At 36.0% G+C, this 20,275-nt stretch overlaps 1 protein-coding gene across 2 annotated transcripts in view; it reads left to right on the plus strand.

The window, feature by feature from the left end:
• The window catches only part of ZFYVE9 (zinc finger FYVE-type containing 9), a 188,920-nt gene that overhangs the window by 140,282 nt on the left and 28,363 nt on the right, over positions 1-20,275 (plus strand). For both annotated transcript variants that reach the window (XM_041737865.1, XM_041737866.1), the window contains 3 exons: positions 4,301-4,525; positions 6,124-6,206; positions 14,729-14,833. In XM_041737865.1, coding sequence (XP_041593799.1) covers positions 4,301-4,525; positions 6,124-6,206; positions 14,729-14,833 — 413 coding nt within the window. The remainder of the gene's footprint in view (positions 1-4,300; positions 4,526-6,123; positions 6,207-14,728; positions 14,834-20,275) is intronic.

A 20,275-nucleotide genomic window follows, 5' to 3' on the forward strand; every position in this document is an offset into this window, starting at 1 on the left:
CAATTAATTATGAACCTTTTTGGTAAACTAGTCTTGTATCTTTCTATGAGCAAAGGAGCCATGTTATTGTGCTTTTTGCAAAGTAATTTTTCAACCAATGAGAAAGAAATATGGAATTATTTATGAAGAGATAATTTAAGGCTAATATCTAGTATTTATTTACTTATTTAAAAAGATTTACTTACTTGAAAGAGAGCATGCCAGTGTGCACATTCAAAGGGGAGGGACAGAGGAAGACATTCTTAAGCAGACTGCCTGAGGAGCATGGAGCCTGATGCAGGTCTCAGTCTCACAACACAGATCAACCTGTGCCAAAAGCAAGAGTTGCAGCCCCCGTGGCGTGATCCTGGAGACCCGGGATTGAGTCCCGCATCAGGCTCCCTGCATGGAGCCTGCTTCTCCCTCTGCCTGTCTTTCTCTCTCTCTCTCTCTCTCTCTCTCTTTCTCTCTCTCTCTCTCTCTCTCAATAAATAAATGAAATCTTTAAAAAAAAAAAAAAAGCAAGAGTTGGGTGGTTAACCAACTGTACAACCCAGGCACCCTTCTAGTATATATTGAACACTCATTGCATGTTAGGCCATACTCATTGTTTTATGTGCACTATTTCATTTCTTCTCGACAACTCCATGAGATTCTTATTGTTCTTGTCCCCATTTTACATATGAGGGAACTGAGAGGCACTGAGGGCTTAAGTAACTTAATCAAAAATCAGACACGTAGTTGATTAGTGGCTGAACCCCGGTTTGAATTCAGTTGTATCTTCTCTAAATCTCATGTTCTAAAAAAGCAGTAAACGGCCTCTTGAATTTTTTGAAGTTAGATGGCAAATCTCGCAGATGCTCTGGACTGAGGAAATGACGTTTTTTGAAGTACTTATGCTTAACTGCAGTTTATTGTATTGCAAAGAACATTAAGCAGCTATCTAAATTCTTTTGATAGTTTGAAGTTTAGTTATATGTTAATCATGAATATTAATTTCTTAAAGTAAGTAAACCATTTGTTTGGAAATTGTTCCATTTGAGTTAGCTGTGAGAATAAACATGTTTTGAAACAAAAGGAAGCTGTTGTCACATAGATATTTAAATTGTATTTGAATTGAATTTAAAGATGGCTGTAAGCACTTTGAAAAACAAAGTTAAAATTCCAAATTTAAGATGGAAAATTGTAAATTACTATATATAAAATATACTTATTATATATATGTATGAAAGACAGTATGGTATATTAAAAGACTAGGAGATTAAAAGATCTGCTCTCTAGATCTTATTTTGCCACTTATTTTACCTTGTCTTTTGAGAGTCACTTCACCTCCACTCCTAACCTTCAATTTCCTCATCTGTAAAATAAAAAACCCAGAGGTACCTGGGTGGCCCAGTTGGTTAAGAATCTGCCTTTGGCTGAGGTCATGATCCCAGGATCCTGGGATGGAGCCCCGCCTTGGGCTCCCTGCTCAGTGGAGAGTCTATTTCTCCCTCTCCCTCTGCCCCTACTGCTTGTGCGCACGCTCTCTCTCTCTCTTAAATACATTCATTCATTCGTTCATTCACTCCTTCCAAAGTTCAGTTCTAGTGGCACTGGTCTGAGAATTATCTGATTAATGCCATGCAAAATAGCTTTGTATTCTTGGTCATTTAAGCTCAGAAGCAAGAATCAGTATCTATTTTATGTATATGGATTCTGTAGTAGTCTTGGGATATATTAGTTCAGTAGATTCATTCTATTGTATCTTCCCATAGAGAAGTACCTGTATAAACCAATATATAGGGACCCCTGGGTGGCGCAGCGGTTTGGCGCCTGCCTTTGGCCCAGGGCGCGATCCTGGAGACCCGGGATCGAATCCCACGTCGGGCTCCCGGTGCATGGAGCCTGCTTCTCCCTCTGCCTGTGTCTCTGCCTCTCTGTGTGTGTGTGTGTGTGTGTGTGTGTGTGTGTGACTATCATAAATAAATAAAAATTTAAAAAATTTTTAAAAAAAATAAATAAACCAATATATAACAGACTTCACGAGTTCAAGAGCCCCAGATTAAGTTTTCAACGAAAGCTTGTGTTTGTTAAATTCTCATACCCAGTGTTTTATTTTTGCTAGTATCTACACCTGTGGAATGCTACATGTTTATCAGTGAGGTGGTATATAGACTACTATAAAAAATACTATAAAAAAATACTATATAAAAATACTATACTACTATACTATAGTACTATACTACTATACTATACTACTATAAAAAAATACTATACTTGTATCTAAAAAGATACAAGTATCTTTTTACAGTATCAATCACTTATTACGATTGATAGAGATTTACCTTAAAAAATGTTTTTAAGAACATAGATGTTTACAGTATAATGTATAATATGAAGGTGCATAGGGAAGAATCTGAGTGTTATTGAGACAGGGAGAAAGAGGTTGTTAGGTGGTAGAAGCAAAAAGGTAATATCTATGGAAAAATAGCCAGTAATAGATTATCCATAAATAATCCAATCTCTAATAGGGAAATCCCCAAAGGGATAATGAATGAATGCCTGAGTACCAAGCCGACAGAGTTTTCACCTTTGAGGTATATAAGCACTAGGGCAGTTTTATGAAACATAAACATTATGCTCTTGTTAGAACTTCAGAGGAATGCTATTGTATCCTCTCCATTGTAGATGGAAAAAAAAAGTCTTCTATCTCTTTTACATCCCATTCTTCTCTCCAGGTTAAAAGATGAAAATTTATACAAACTTTAAAATCTTTGATAAAGCAAAGAAAATCCTATAATATTTGCCTAGTCATTATATGTACATGTACATTATAACAATAAGAGTTACAGTTTTTTGAAAACACACTGTGTGCCATGTGTTCTTAGGCATTTTGCATAAATTCTATCGTTTATTCAACAGTTCTGAAGTTTATAATTTCCCCTGCTTTACACCAATATTGATACTTGCAGAAGTCAAATAATTTGCCCCCAAATCACATAATAGTGATTGAACTAGTATTCAAACCATACTTCTGTGACTCCACAATCTGTGATTTTTTCCCCTAAAATACATACTGCTTCTAGATATGGGGATTTTGTTTTCATAGATCTGACCCAGCAGCTAAAATGTGCAGCCAGATTTGGTTAATCCTGGGGTAATAAGAGTACTGTCTCTATATGTATTTGGCAAATAATAATGTACAGGTGAATATGGCTCTCAGCTTCTTACTTCACTCCTGGATTCTGTGACCCATTATTGAACTATTCTGTGAGCAGAGCCTTGTTTTCTAGGAAAGTAAGCATTAAGTTTTCTGATGAGCATTTCTGTATTTGCTGTTATTTCTTTCAGAGATATTGGAAGAAGCTTACACATGTCTAGGGAACCTATCTACCTCTATGGAACATCTCCTGTTGGGAAGTTCTTCTGTAATTCCAAACTGAGGAAAATGTCATCTTAATGAAAGGCTAATTTGTCACTGTTTCATTTAAAAAATATCTGAATTTTAAAAAAATAAAATAAAATAAAAAATATCTGAATTAGAAAGTGCTTAGGCAAGAGCATTTGCACCTAAGAGGAAAAAAAAAAACTAGTATGAATTTAAGCCCTGCATTATATTTCATATTTGTCCCACCCAAAATTACAAAATATAAATCCTGTCTGTGATACTATCTTCTCCATAAGTTTTCTTCCCTCAGTGTCTCATACATAACTACGTATGGTCTTAATTTATTATGTTCATGAACTGACTGTATTCACCCAGTGAGATTGTAAGGTCTGTGAGAGCAAGTACCTGGTCATAACATTTTTTTCATGACTTTTGAGGCAGTGATTCTTATCCTGATACCTCCAAAGTGATTCATACAGTAGAGTTGTCCAGTCTAAGGAAGGCATTAATATTTTGGGCTTTTAGCTAGATAGACTTCCACAGTGTGATAATATTTCATGCTAACCAGAGGCCCTGATAAGATTGGAAAACAAATTTTTGGGCAGCCCGGGTGGCTCAGCGGTTTAGCACTGCCTTCAGCCCAGGACCTGATCCTAGAGACCCGGGATCCAGTCCCGCATTGGGTTCCCCGTATGGAGCCTGCTTCTCCCTCTGCCTGTGTCTCTGCCTCTCTCCCCTCTCTGTGTATTCTCATGAATAAATAAATAAAATCTTTAAAAAAAAAAAAAAGAAAACAAATTTTCATTTAGTAAATCCCGCTTATAAATGCGTTTCATAGTGAAAGTTTGGGAATTAGTGTTCGGCAGTGTCTGGCCCAATGTTAAGTAATGACGATTATTAAAAATGTGAGTGATTTATTAAGGGAGTAATTAATGAACTTTTTTGTTTTAGGAAATGTTGTGGGCAACTTGGGACATTCCTTCTTCAGTCAGAGTTTCCTTGGCAGTAAAGAACATGGTGGATTCTTATATGTGACATCTACTTACCAGTCACTGCAAGACCTAGTACTCCCAACCCCACCTTATTTGTTTGGGATTCTCATCCAGAAATGGGAAACTCCTTGGGCTAAAGTGTTTCCCATCCGACTAATGTTGAGACTTGGAGCTGAATATCGACGTAAGTGTAAAATAACTTCTACACCATATGACCAAGATTTGATGACTAACGGCCCGAGATATTCAGACCCTCTCCCCACAGTGATACAATCCAGGAGAAGTCTTTTGAAATAGCCAACCTAAATTTGGCCATTGTCTTTACTTATTTTAGCTTTAATGGAAAGGACTAAAAATCTCAAGTGAGGAAGTTAGTGATTATTTATTATCTTGTAAACTTACTGGTTTTATGTAGTTCACTGATAAATATATAATCATCTTCAGAAAAAAAATTGGAGTTTAACAAGTATCTTTTTACATTATCTATAGTGAGCATTTTTTGGTAATTTTGTTGGAAAATACTTAGGACAAATTATATTTTACATAACATAACATGCTAGAAACTAGTGCTGTAGAGATCACTCTCAGTTGATAAAGTGAGCAATAGAAGAGCTTCCTTGCCCATGGTGGAAGCAATACAACTAAGTTGTGAGTATTTTAAAGACATTAAGGCCTAAATGCAAGCTTTCTTTTAAACTATCTTCACTTACTCAGAATTGCTGTGGTCTAGGAATCAGACCATTTGAACAGGGTTCGTAACTCTATGACTTACTAGCTCTGTAACTTTGGGCAAGTCACTCAATCTGTCAGTTTCCTCTGCAAGTAGAAAAAATAATACTTGTGTTTTACATTATTATGTAAGATTGTTAAGAGGATCAAATGAGATAATGAAAAACTGTTTTACAAACTATAAAACAGTATATTATGTGTTTTCAGGAGGTCAGCTTCATTATTTTGCTTATTTATTCATTTAATAAGAATTTAACAAAGCCCTACTATTTGTAACAAATCCTGGAAATTCAGAAATAGCTAAGGCATGGTTATAGGCTCTTGGAAACCTCTGTAAGGAAGACATACAGGAATAATGATTATAGTAGTATATTGTGTTAAAGCACATGTTCAAAGCTAACAAAGTTCTTTTGGAGTTCCAAGACGGACTCTGACTTCACCAAGTGTGAAGGAGTTGGATAAGAAACATCTCTTGGACCAATTTGCTTCTGGACTGAATTGTGAGAGAGACATATGAGTCAGCTAAATGAAGTAGGGAAAGGAAAGGATTGTTTGCAGAGGAAACAACGTGTATATCTTTCTGTCCTGTATAGGCAGTTCACGCCATAAAATTCGAGGAATAAGCCAGCTAATAGGTTGTCTCACCCCATAAAGTTTGAGGAATAAGCCAGCTAATAGGTTGCCTATTCTAAGGAGGATAATCCTGGTAGGGAGGTGTGTAAGAGTAAACACAGAAGAATTAGGAGATATTTGTTTCCTGGATCATATTAATCCAGTTTGAAGAAGAGTGCTTCCTAAGACTTTGTAGTTCATTTTTGAGACAGTTGCATCAAAAGGCTTATTCTGGTCATCAAAAGACTTACTCTGGTATGGTTTGTAGAAGATTCAGAATTTGTCTTTAATGCTACTATGCCAAAAGCTTTTGAGCCCTAAATTTCATATGCTTTAAAACAGCTGTTAGAGTTATATTTTGAAAACTTTATGAATCATGATATCTCTTTTACCAAAATGTTAAGCTGTCAAACTGAGTCTTGTTATTTCTCATTTCCATAGTTTATCCATGCCCACTCTTCAGTGTCAGATTTCGGAAGCCATTGTTTGGAGAGACAGGGCATACCATCATGAATCTTCTTGCAGTAAGTTGGGGATTTTTATTTTCTTTTTTCTTACTGGGGTTTGTACAGGAAAAGGAAGAGAACGATTTCATTTTTTGTTAATAGCCAGGTGGAGATTTATACTATAGGAAAAGAATAACATACATATTCTTTGGAAAGTATATGGAGTTTTGGAATGAAATAGTATAGGATTTCAGCCCTTGATTATACACTTACTAAATGTCCTTGCAGGATTATTGTAAAGACTAGACGTAATCAAGCACCAAGCATTCTGTCTTGTTTTAATTTTAAGCTTCCCGTCATATGGGTGTCCCCTTTGTCTATGTAGCTTATTGCTTAGCCCGAGATTGCTCAGAGATTTATTAAAATACCCTAGGTGACAAAGGTTTTCATCCTTTTTGATGGATTTGTGTATAGATTGGGATTCAAACTTTATTATTTTCCTTTGCACTGGGCTCCCATGTGCCTTTGCACATGCACAGGCTCTAACTCTGTTGACCAAGGATATTGGTTGGCTTGGGCCCACTAAGGTCTTTACTATACGTGTGCACAGACTAAGATCACTCCTGGGTGTGTGGAGAGTTTGTGAAGCTTTTCAGGGCTGTGTCCCCTCCCAAAGCCTTTGTTAAATCTCTGACTAGCCTGCCTGCTCCTCACTTACCCCAAACAGGCCAGCGAGTAGCAACCTTGAGCCAACCAAGCTTTCTGTCTTCATGAGCTGCTGAGATTACCACTACCACTCCAAATCAAGTCAGATCCTTCCAGTAGCAGAGATTATTGTTTTTACAAACTACCTTAAACTACCTGAGTGGCCTAGGAGGCAGCCCCAAGCATGATCACAGGCTCAGCTCTCATAGGCTCAGCTCTACTGGCCTTGCTTGGAGTTGAACAGCTTTCATGAATAAACCTGTCTCAGGATGTTGTATGCCTTTGGTCTAATCCAGAGCATTGTAATGATTGTTTTTTTTAAAAACTGCTTACCCAGCTTTTTAGTTGCTTTCTGGGGACTGGATTTATTTCCTTAACTCTGTCATGCAGTTGTAGTTAATAGTTTCAATTATGTTTTAAAGATATTTAAATAATCAAAACTTATGTAGCTTTACCTACATAGTTGCCATTTCCAGGGATCTTCATTCCTTTGTGTAAACCTGTATCTCTATCTGCTGTCCTTTTCCTTCTGCCTGAAAGATTTCCTGTAACATTTCTTGTCCTGTGGGTCTGCTGGTGAGAAGCTCTTTTGACACCTGTATTTCTAACAATATCTTTATTTTGCCTTCATGTTTGAAAGATATTTTTGCTGGATATAGAATTCTAGGTTGGCAATTTTATTCGAGTATTTGAAGGATGAATAATAATCCTTCTACTATCTTTTGGTTTGCATTGTTTCAGACAAGGAGTCTATTTTCCCTCTTTGTTCCTCTCTACATAATGTTGTTTCCTTCTCTGGTTGCTTTATCTTTTTTTTTATATATTTTATTTATTTATTCATGAGAGACACACAGAGAAAGAGGCAGAGACACAGGCAGAGGGAGAAGCAGGCTCCATGCAGGAAGCCTGACATGGGACTTGATCCCAGGTCTCCAGGACATACCCTGGGCCGAAGGTGGCGCTTAACTGCTGAGCCACCCAGGCTGCCCACTTTATCTTCTTATTACTGGTTTTGAGCAATATGATTATGTGCCTTGATATGGTTTTTTGGTATATGTTTCTTGTGTTTGGGGTTCATTGAGCTTCTTAGTTTTGTGAGTTTATAGTTTTGTTTTTTTAAGATTTTATTTATTTATTCATTTGAGACAGAGAGAAGGAGAGAGAGAGAGAGGGAGAGAGGCAGAGACACAGGCAAAGGGACAAGCATGGAGCCCGACATGGAACTCGATCCTGGGTCTCCAGGATCAGGCCCTGGGCTGAAGGTGGCGCTAAACCACTGAGCCACCGGGGCTGCCCAAGTTTATAGTTTTTATCAAATAACTTTCTGTCTACCTCCTCCTCTCCTTCAGTGACTCTAATGTTACAGACAATATTAGGCTGCTTGAAATTGTTTCACAGCTCACTAATGCTTTTTTAATTCTTTTTCAGTCTTTTTTTTTCCTCTTTATGTTTCATTTTGGATGGTTTTAATTGTTTATTGTCTTCAAGTTCAGTAATCTTTTATTTTGCATTGTTAAAGCTGCCAGATCCATCTTTTTAGGGGAAAAGGGGATTGATCTTACTCATTGTAATTTTCATCCCTAGAAGTCTGGCTTAGGTCTTTTTCTGTATTCTGTATGCCTATACTTAATATTTTGAACATCTGGAATATGGTCATAGTAATTATTATAATGTAATTGTTTGATAATTATAACATCTCTATCAGTTCTAGTTCATTTTAACTACCCCCTTACTTTGAGTTGTATTTTCCTGCTTCTTTGCATGGTTGGTATTTTTAAATTTTTTATTGAATGCCAAATATTATGATTTTTCCTTGCTTGGTGCTGGATAGTTTTCTATTCCTATAAATATTTTTGAGTTGTGTTGCAAGTAAGGTAGTTAATTTACCTAAAAATAGTTTGGTCCTTTCAAGTCTTGCTTTCAAGATTTGTAAGGTGGAACCAAATCTGGTTTACTATAATACTAATTATTCCCCAATACTAAGGCAAGACCCTTCTGAGTACTTGAAATGACTTTTGGCCCTATTTGGAGTTAGGCCAAAGTTCACAGATTAAAGGCACATTTTTTACAATACTGTTGTTACTTCCGACACCAGTTTCAAGTTTAGGGATTCCCAGGCTACCCATACTTCTGACTAACTGGATACAAATGTTGGCATTCCCACTGCCATCTCAGTTTTGGTAATTCACTAGAATGATTCATGGAACTGAGCAAAGTGTATTATACTTATGATTACAGTTTTATTATAGTAAAGGAATTACAAATTAGAGCCAGTAAAAAGAAGAGACACATACTACAAGGTCTAGAAGGGTCCCACATAGGAAGCTTCTGTGTCCTCTGGGACTTGTCACCCAGCATTGATACATAATATGCACAGAGTAAGCACCTGACCTTTTGTGTCCCCAGTTTTTATTGGAGTTTCCTTACCTAGGCATGATTGATTGAGTCACTGGCCATGTGATTGAATTCAGTCTGCAGCCCCCCTGATATCATGTGCCCCTAAGCCCCAACCTCTAGTCAGATGGTTGAACTTTTTGTCATGGCCACACCCCACCCTGAGTCATCTTGTTGGCATAAACTATCTAGAGACCCACTGTGAGGGTCTAAATTAACATAGACTATCAAGGGATCCACTGCTGAATAACAAGGATACTCCTGTAGCTCAGGAAATTCCAGGGCTTTAGAGGCCACCTCTCAGGAACCAGGAGCAAAAACTAACCAAATTCTTTGTCGTACAACAATGCTGTGCCTAATGTCCATGGAATAGGAGATTCTCCTCTCTGGTTTTTAGGTCTAGGCACTATATTCACAGACCTGTGTACCAGATAATGTTTCCAGTAATCATTTCAGGTAGTTCTTTCACTGGCCTCAAGAGATTTCTTCATATACATTTGCTAATCAGAACTCTCCTGAATTCTGGAGTGAGATCCCCTACAACTCTTTGGAGTTCTTCTCTGCATCAGTTTTCTGCTCTCTGATACTCTGTCCTGTGAACTCTAGCTACCTTGGGTTTTTGGATTCTTAGTTTTGCCTCAACTCAGGTAATCTGTCCACCTCTACCTACATTCCCCCTTCCTGCACCTGAACTTGGAAACTCTCTGGAGGCATAAGCTGAATAGTCATAGAGCTCATCTTGTTCGTTTTCTGCCTCTCAAGGATCACTGTTCTATGTTGCTTGAGACTAAGTATCTTTAAAAATTATTGTTTCCTGTATTCTGTGCAGGTTTGTTTGTTTCAGGCAGGAGAATAAATCTAGTCCTCCTTTCTTCATTTAGGCCGGAAATGAAAAATTAATTAATTGATTTTTATTTCATGATCCCTACCCTCAATGTGGGACTTGAACTTTTTACTCTGAGATCAAGAATATCATGCTCCACGATCTGAGTCAGCCAAGCCCCCCCCAAAATGGAAATTTTGAAGTTATATTTTATAAGATTTCCTTCTCTCCCATCTCCCTCCCTCCCTCTTTCTACTCTGGTCCCCATCCTATTGTCACTCTTTGACATCTTTAGTTTTTAGTCACGTTTTTGACAAGGTAATTTTTCTAACTGATCATAATCTGTGTTAGCATGAAAAGGAGATATTTATCCTGTAATCTAGTAGCAGAAACCTATGGTTTTTATGGCCTATATCAATTTACTTATATAAACTTTTAGTGGATTATTTACTGAAGTGTCTTGCTCTGCATCACGACTATTGGAGAGGAAAATTTTTTCTCTGTCTTTAAAGATACTTCCAACTGGTCTAAGAATTAAATTAACATGAGACAAATTAACAGGAGAAAATTAAATTTTGTATATATGTGAGAACCTCACATACATGAGGGGTTCAAAGACAGAAAGGTGAAAGGAGTTATATATGCCATCCTGAGCTAAGGAATGGGATAGGGGCCTAGGGCCTCCAAAGGGAGGAGGGCAATTCATAAGGCAGTAAGAATAAGAACAGATGTTTGCTAATTAGGTGTTTTGGTAATCTGCCATACAGATGGGTCACACAGATAGAATTTATCTCTAGTAATAATTCTAAGTCTGGGAAAGACCCTCAATTTAGGTTCTTCTGGGTAGTTTAGATAAGGCAAAAGCTTCTCTTGAGCTACAGAGTCTCAGTTGCCTTCAGTTCAAGGTGACACATTTGGAGAAAACTTGCTTTGAACCCTTTACCACCTTCTCTGTCTCTAGCTTATTAGGACTTACAATCTATTGATTCCTTTTTTTTTTCAGATTTTATTTATTTATTCATGAGAGAGAGAGAGAGAGAAAGAAAGGCAGAGAGACACAGGCAGAGGGAGAAGCAGGCTCCATGCAGGGACTGAATTGGGACTCCATCCCAGGACTCCGGGATCATGCCCTGGGCCGAAGGCAGACGCTCAACTGCTTAGACACCCAGGCATCCCCAATCTATTGATTCTAAGACTGTTCCATTGTCTCCCTCCTCTTGCTTTTCTCTTTCCCTGTCTTAAGATTCTATGGTTTCATCATTAAAATCACTTTTTTGGGGGGGACATAATTCTAGTTCCTCTCTGTCTCTTCCCCTCTATTGTGGTGGCCTGGCAAAATGTAAACCCTATTTAAATTTACCTTTCTTAAAAAAAAAAAAATAAATAAAATAAATTTACCTTTCTTAAAGAAACTTTTTTTTCATTGATGTACAGTAAAATTCACCTTTTGAAGAGTTTGGACAAATGAGTTATGTTACTACCACTGTTGCAATTAAGATACAGACAGTTCCATCACTCCAGAAAACTTGCTAGTGCACCCCTAATGTCTGGTAACCATTGATCTTCTGTCCCTATAGTTTTAGCTTTTTCTGACTGTCATATAATTGGAATCACCCAGTATGTAACATTTTCAGTCTGGTTTCTTTTACTTATGTATTTGAGATTTATCTGTGTTACATATATTATTTAGGAGGAAATAATAGTCTTTTTCCTTTACTTATCTTTGGTTCTTTGACTGAGGCCCTATAAATGAGACTGACCAAAGAGTGATTAACAGGCATATTTTGGGGTGACATATTCTGGTAACCTTTAATACAAATAGTTCATTCATCTTTATTGCTGTGTAGTGTTCGGTTGTACGTATGAACCACAGTTTCCATTTACCTGTTGATGGATCTGTGGGTTGTTCTAGTTTGGGGTGACTATAAATAAAGTTGCTATAAACATTTAATTATGAAATTTTAGGTAAACGTCAGTTTTCCCTTCTCTTGGATAAATACCTGGGAATGGGATAGTTAAGCCATGTTGTACATTTAGTGTTATAAAGAACTGTGAAATTACTTTCCAGCACACCTGTAGTAGCTGGCACTCACAAAGAATATACAAAAAAATTTTTTTTTGCCAGCACTTGTTATTTCTCTTTTTTGTTTTTAATTTTTGCCATTCCAATAGGAGTTTAGTGATCTTAAGTTTTGTGATTTTAATTTGTATGCTGTTTATAGTGAATGATTCAGAACATTTGTTCATGTGCTAATTTTTCCTCTTTATATCTTCTTTAGTGAAGGTTCGGATTTTTGCCCATTTAAAAAATATGGTTGTTATTTTCTTGTTGAGTTTTGAGAGTTTTTCATGTATTCTGAATATAAGTCTTTTGGTAGATTTGTATCATTTGTTATATTTTCTCCCAGCCTCTGGTTTATCTTTTTATTCTCTTAACACTGTCTTTCACAGAACAGAAGTTAATTTTGTTAAAGTTCAATTTCTTAAAAAAAAATTTTTTTTTATTTATTTGAGAGAGAGAGAACATACACAAGCAGGGTAGAGTAAGGGAGAAGCAGGCTCCCCACTGAGCAGGGAGCTTGACTCAGGGCTCAATTCCAGGACCCCAGTATCGTGACCTGAGCTGAAGATAAATGCTCAACCAACTGGGCCACCTAGGTACCCCTCAAGTTTCTTGATTTTTTTTTTTTTTATGGAACATGCTTTTTGTATGCTAAGAACTTATTGACTAGAATGATATAACAAATATTTTCTTGGATGTTTCTTTGTAGTAAGCTTATAGTTCTATTTTTATGTGTTATATTTAGGCCTATGGTCCATTTTTAGTTTTTATGATTGTGAGGCATTGTTAGAAACTTTTTTTCATTCATATGTCCAGTTGTTTCAGTACCATTTGTCAAAAAGACTATCCTTCCTTCATTTACTTGCCTTTATACCCTTTTCAAAAAGTCAGTTGGGGCTCAGTCAGTTAAGCAACCATCTCTTGGTTTTGGCTCATGTTTGTGAAATCATGCCCCTCATGGGACTCCATGCAGAGTCAGCTTGAGATTCTTTCCCCTTCTCTCTCCGTCTGCTCCTCCCCCTGTTCTTGCTCTTTCCCTGTAATTAATAAATCAGTCAATCAACCTAAAAAAAAAAAAAAGAGGGATCCCTGGGTGGCGCAGCGGTTTAGCGCCTGCCTTTGGCCCAGGGCGCGATCCTGGAGACCCGGGATCGAATCCCACGTCCGGCTCCCGGTGCATGGAGCCTGCTTCTCCCTCTGCCTGTGTCTCTGCCTCTCTCTCTCTCTGTGACTATCATAAATAAATAAAAAATAAATAAATAAATAAATAAAAATAAATAAATAAATAAATAAATAAATAAATAAATAAATAAATAAATAAATAATAAATAAATAAATAAAAAAATAAGAAAAGTCAATTGACTATACATACCTGCGTGGATCTACTTCTTCATTCATTCATAACCTTATCCAAGCCTGTAAGTGGATGAAGACAAGCCTATTCACTGTTCTCACTTTAGATTCATGACCAATACCATTAAGGAAGCTCTCAGACTTACCTGGCAATCTTTCCTGGTCCATAACACATTCCAATTTTTCTGTTTTCTCAAATTGCCAGTACTCCTCTCCTTTTCTTACTTCCAGCTGATGACCCAGCTCCAATTTCCCCAATAGAAGCAGTCAGAAAACAATTTTCACACTGTTCCATCCAACAGCTTACCAGTATCTATACATTTTCTTTTCTTAGCTTCTAGGACACCTTTCTTCTGCAGACTTCTGACTTGCCACCTTCCCCTTTGCATCATGTTCTGCCTCTCAGTAAATGGCAATGCAGTCTTGTAGTTGCCCAGTCCATATACTTCAGAATCATCTTTGATTCTTCACTTTTATTCCACATTCCATATTCAATGCAGTGATAAATGTTGTCAGGTTCCCATTCAAAATATATCTGGAATCTCATTGCTTCTCACCACCTTTTGAATTTTTGACACTTTGGTCAAGTTATCACTGTCTCTTGCCTGAATTATTTTTATATGTTTATTTGATCTCTTTTCTTCTATGCTTATTCCCTTACCTCTATTCTTTACAAAGTAGTCAGGGAGATCTGTTAAAGTAGGCCAGACACCTCACAGTAAAGGCAAAGGTACTTATAGTGGCCTATGAAACCCTATGAAATCTAGCTTTGTGCCATCACTTTGACTTGAACTCCTACCGTTTTTGCTCACTTTGTTTCAGCCACACTGGATATGGTGTGTATATGTGTATATGTTTTACCCTACAGATATTCATTGAGTGCCTAGGCTGTTCCAGGCATCTGGGATATAACAAGAAGAAAACAAGTGAGAGTACCTACCCTCTTGGAGCTTACTTTAGAGGGAGGAGACAGTTAACAAATACAGAAAATGTTAAGTAGTGGTAAAGCAGAGTAATAAGCATTCAAATATTTATTTAATATTGTATATAAGGTGTATATGAGACTGGTCTACTTCCTTATGAGAGTTTACATTCTAATTAGGGAATATATACAATAGGATTTCCATAATACATTTCCTTATTTAAATAACTGAGATCTTTTAATTTTCACATTCTTTCTGTTTATGCTGATTTTATTGCTATAAATCAAATCCTGCCATTGGCGAATTCTTTATTTAACCACTTCAATTTGCTTTTTCCTAGGATTTCAGAAATTACCAATATACATTGCCAGTAGTTCAGGGTTTGATAGTTGACATGGAAGTTCGGAAAACCAGTATCAAAATTCCCAGCAACAGATACAATGAGGTAAGATTTACCATGAAGACATATTTCTCATTGTCTCATTGTCAAATACATAAATGAAGATGAAAAATATGTGATTGTTTATAAATTTCATTTTTAAATTAATTGACAGTGAATAATACTGTGACTTAGATGAGTGATGAGGCATTTTATGAAAGAAAATCAAGATGTTAGGTTTGTGATTTATTTAGTCGTTAATTGTGTCATTGATTGTGCTTTTCATACCATGATAATCAGTGATTGATTTGCATTTCGATTAAGGTATAAAATTAACTTTATATCGGTAGTATTCATGGTGAGATCTTTTCATTTTTCCTCCTGTTGTAAGTATATATTAATTTTGACAATACTCAACATTTAATCGTTCACTCCTGAAAGGAATTGTAAGGTTTCAAAAACAAATAAATGATTGCATTTTGAATTAAGCTGTATTTTGTAACTATAATGAAAATTTGCATATTATACACACATTAACAAAATTATGTAAATAGTGCATTTTGCCTACGTGCCATGTGAAGTCTTTCTTAAATTTAAAAGTTTCTTAAAATCAGTACTAAAATGTCCAACAGTAATCATTATGGTATAAAGGAAAAATCTTATTTTGAAACTTAGTTTGATATAATAATGGTTACAATTTGATATTTTATAAGGATGGTAAGTCCCCAATTACTACTTCCACTATTTATTGGTATAAAGTAATTTCCTCCTTCCCTCTCTTTTTTACATTTTTTTCTTCTTTCTTTTTCCCCCTTCATTCAGCCACTCATTCATTATTCATTTGTACACTCAAACATTTTGTACTTTCACTTAGAATCATGTAAATGTCTTACTGGCTTTATAAGCTCAGGAGAATGAGCTTTATGAGAATGACCTATGTCAAGAAACGTTTTACCCATGGCTTTCAATACAATGGCTTTTTTCAGGATAGTAGAACATGTGCTTTTCTTTTTTTCTGTGATACAATTAACAGTTTTTATTTGTTATATAGCCCTACCTTGGAATATCAGATAGTAATAGTTGAGATTAGGTAGTGTCAAATCTTTAAAATGAGCAGATTTTTATCAGTACCCTAAATAGCCTTAAAAGAGCTATGCTTTGAAAATGCATTTATTTCTCAAATTTGAAAATTTTTTATTTCACAAACATTTATTAAATATAATCTGTGATACGAAATACAAAGATGAGTAAGAACATTTTGCTGGCCTTCTGGGAGCTTATTGTCCAGAGTAGGGCAATGAAATGTCATTCTCAAGCAGGTGATATACATTGCTGTCCTTGGTATTTGCAAGATGATGTTTGGAAATTGGATCTGTTTATAAAAGCATATCTGTAAAAAGCTGTGAGGCCTCCATAGTTATTTCAGTACTGACCTAGGACATTTATGACAACAACTGCCATTTATATTACCTGTCTTTATCTGCCTCCTAGGTTTATGGTTGTGCAGGTTCAAGTATCTTTTTTAAAAGACAGTAACTCTATTTCTTGTTGTTTATTACATTTAATTTTCAATAAAGTTTACCAATTATATATCACTTATTTTTCTTATTTGATTTAGCAGACTAACTTTCCTTCTAATTCAATTTTTATTTCAACTCATATTTTAGGTTTATTTCAACTCAGTTCAATGTTTCTCTCATAGTCTTGGACATCTGAATTGTGTTGCTAATAATTCCACTTTACTTTGTAGTTAAAAAAGTAATTTCTTATATATTATTCACTTACGACAATATTTCATTTTTCCTCTTATTTATTTATTTTTTGTTGATATCCATAGTCTTACTTATTTTCTAAACTATGTTTCCTTTTGCTCTAAAGCCTTTGCACAAGCCATTTCCTTATTGATGCACACTTTCCCTGTTCCTTACCTGCCTAACTCTCACTCATTTTTCAGGTGTTAGATGATATTTTCTCAGATAAGCTTTCAGTTAACTCCCAACTAGAGTAACTCTCCCTGTTATAAACATCTCTAGAATTCTACACATATTTGTGTGTAATACAAATATTATATTTGTAATTCCTTCTTCAGTATCTGTTTTCTCTACCAGACATATTTCTGTGAGGAAATATGTCTGTTTTGTTTACCACTGTATCATTAGCAGACTGCCTAGTAAAGAGTAATTGCACAAGAAATATCTATTGAATAAAGACATGAAACAGAACTAATATAGATAAAACATTGTAAAAACAAGTGCTGAAACTTACTGCAGGTTTACTAAAGGTCTAGAGAAAGGAGAGCTTTGGTAAATGGAGCAGTCAGGAATGTTCTTTTATTTCGTTTTGATCTTGAATCCTTAACAGCCAGAGCAGCATGTTCCACATAGGACAAGTTTGTAAATGTTCGTGTAAATGTCTTATAAGTGCAAATGAATAAAAGATTTGAAATGGACAATGAATGATGTTTAGGCACAGAAAAAGAATGGTGAAAAATAACAAGTGAAAAGGATGATAGATGCCTGCAGAAAAAAAGGCAGGAAAGCACCAGGAATGGACATGTCATGAGAGGAAGATAGAAGACGACAGCCTACCCAGTGAAGAAGAGGCTAAAGTAGACTAGGAGATAAAGTTGTACAAAGACTGCTGGATTTTCAGAGGCCTTCAGAAATCAAGCAAAGCAATCTAGACTTAATATGATAATCTGTAGATAGATTTTATAGGTTCTAAAACAGAGAAGTGACTTAAAATGAGTTTTAGAAACCTGAGTTTTGTGGCTATATGTAAACTGTGAGGGGGCCACTAAGGAAAGATTTTAAGCTTAGAAAGCTAAAAAACAGTACTTCTGACAGCATGGAAAATTTAATAAAGGAAGTAGACTTTATATATAAATTCTCTAATCAAGGCCATTCAAGCTCTGTTGGTTTACGTAACCCTACTCATGTTATAATTGTGAGATTATTTTGATCTTTGGGTTGACTGACATTTATTGTTAGTTATATTAACATTATAACATTTATTGAAAATATACTATGTAACAGGCACTATTTATTCTTGACACTGTTTCTGTGAGATTAGCATGTTTAATTCCTTTTAATAGATGAGGATATTAAGGCATAAAACTAGCAGGTGGTGGAGCCAGAATCAAATCCAGATACTCACAAAGGGAAGATGATGTAGAAAGACATAAGGAGAAGATGACCACCTACAAGTCAAGGAGAGAGGTCCAGAACAAATCCTTCTTTTACAGCCTTCAAATGGAACCAGTTCTGCCAACATCTTGATTTTGGACTTCCAGCCTCCAGAACTGTGAGACAATAAATTTCTGTTGTTTAAGCCATCCAGTTTGTGGTACACTGTAATAGCAGTTCTGGCACATTAACACAGAGGTCTGCTTTAAATAGCTAAATGTCGCCATGAAATAAGTAAAGAAAGAAAAGGGCAGTGGAGCAGAGAAAGTGAGCTCTGTGATTGCCCTGTTTTACTGTCTGGTATTTCCAGGTCATAGTTCAGGTAGGGGAAACCCAAACTGAACCTAGAAGTCTCCTTGAGTTGAAGAGACAGAGTTGAGGAAGTAGGGAGGTCATGATGGCTAGAATTTGTAAAACAGATTACTAGAAATAAAAGAACTCTGGAGATCTATAGGAGATTCCCACTGTCTCCAGCTGACTACTTATCAGAGTATGTATGTGAGAAAAGCACTAGAAAGATACAGGTAAAACAATTCTCACAGGACCAGGCATAATTTGTCTTCTTATCAACCAAAGTGAACTAGTGGCAGATTATTTCTGCTGAGCCAGATTATCCATAAATTCAGGCTGCTCTGATGTTACCTATCAAGCTTAAGAGAAAAGGCTTAACAGGACCAAGGCACAAGCATGTTAAGGACAGACTTGGAAAATACTAAAAAGACTCAAATCAGACTTTAAGAAATGAAAAAGACAATAAAATGAAAAATCTGGATGAAATTAATAGTAGATTAGACACTGCTGAAGAAAATATTAGCAAACTTAAAAGCATAATTATTAAGGGAGCAGTTCATCAAAAGGATATAACAATCCTAGACATTTATGCACTAATAACAGAGCTTCAAAATTTTTGAAGCAAGAAGTGATAGAACTGCAAGGGTAGACAAGTCCATGACTGTATTTGGAGATTTCAGTAACCCTGTTTTAATAATTGTTAGACGTAGATAGGGAAATCATCAAAGATAGAGACAACTTGAACAGTACTGTCAACCAATTTGACTTGAGTGGTTTTTATAGAACACCCCCCCCAAAAAAAGCAGCAGAGCATACCTTCTTTTCCAGTGTACACAGAACATTACAAGATACTGTGATGTAAAACAAGTCCTAGTAAATTTAAAATGATTCAAATTACACGAAGTATGATCTCTGACAACAATAGTATTCAATTAAAAATACCAGAAGAAAAAAAAAATACCAGAAGGATCTCTAGAAAATTCCCAAATATTTGGAAACATAATACACACTTTTCAATAGCCCATGGGTCACAGTAGAAACCTAAAGGAAAATTAGAGAATATTTTGAGCTAATTGAAAATGAAAATGGCATATCAAAATTTGTGAGATGTAGCTAACACAGTGATTAGAGAGAAATTGGTAGCATTAAACTTTTATAGTAGGGGAAAAAAAGACATTTCAAATCAGTGACCGTAGGAAACTAGAAAAGGAAGAATAAAACACAAAGTAAATGGAAGAAAGAAAATAATAAATACAAAACCAGCAATTCATAAAGTAGAAGACAAAAAAAATTAAGAAAAATGAAACCAAAAGCTTGAGATCAATAAAATGGACAGACTTATAGTCAGACTGATTAGGCTGATAGCCTAAGACTCATAGCCAAGAATACAAAATGCCATTATGAGATATGAGAGAGGGGGATATTATTACAAGTCCTGTAGACAGTAAACAACAAAAGTATATTATGAATATATTTGTGCCAGTAAATGTTCAACTTGGACAGAATGGACAAATTCCTTGAACATCAAACTTTTGTATCACACTTAAAAAAAAATAGAATACATAACCTGAATATCCCTGTATCAATTGAAAGAATTGAATTTATTGTTACAAACCTTCCTACAAATTAAAATACAGGTTCCAGGGTGCCAGGGTGCTCAGTTGTTTGTGTCTGACTTCAGCTCAGATCATGATCTCGGGTTCTGGGATCAAACCCCACATTGGGCTTCATGCCCAAGGCGGGGTCTGCTTCTCTTTCCCTCTGCATTCCACCCCCGCCCCCACTCATGCTCTCTTTCTTTCTGTCTCAGTCTTTAAAAACAAAACAAAACACAGGTCCAGATAGTTTCACTTGTGACTTTGCTACACAACAAAGGAAATGATACCAGTTCTGTAAAAACACTCAGAAAATAGATAAGGAGGGAATCTCATTCTGTGAGGCCAACATTACACTAATAACAAAACCAGGGGAGAGGGATCCCTGGGTGGCGCAGCCGTTTAGCGCCTGCCTTTGGCCCAGGGCACGATCCTGG

The sequence above is a fragment of the Vulpes lagopus genome, chromosome 23, assembly GCF_018345385.1.
Source record: "Vulpes lagopus strain Blue_001 chromosome 23, ASM1834538v1, whole genome shotgun sequence".
NCBI classification, from domain to species: domain Eukaryota; kingdom Metazoa; phylum Chordata; class Mammalia; order Carnivora; family Canidae; genus Vulpes; species Vulpes lagopus.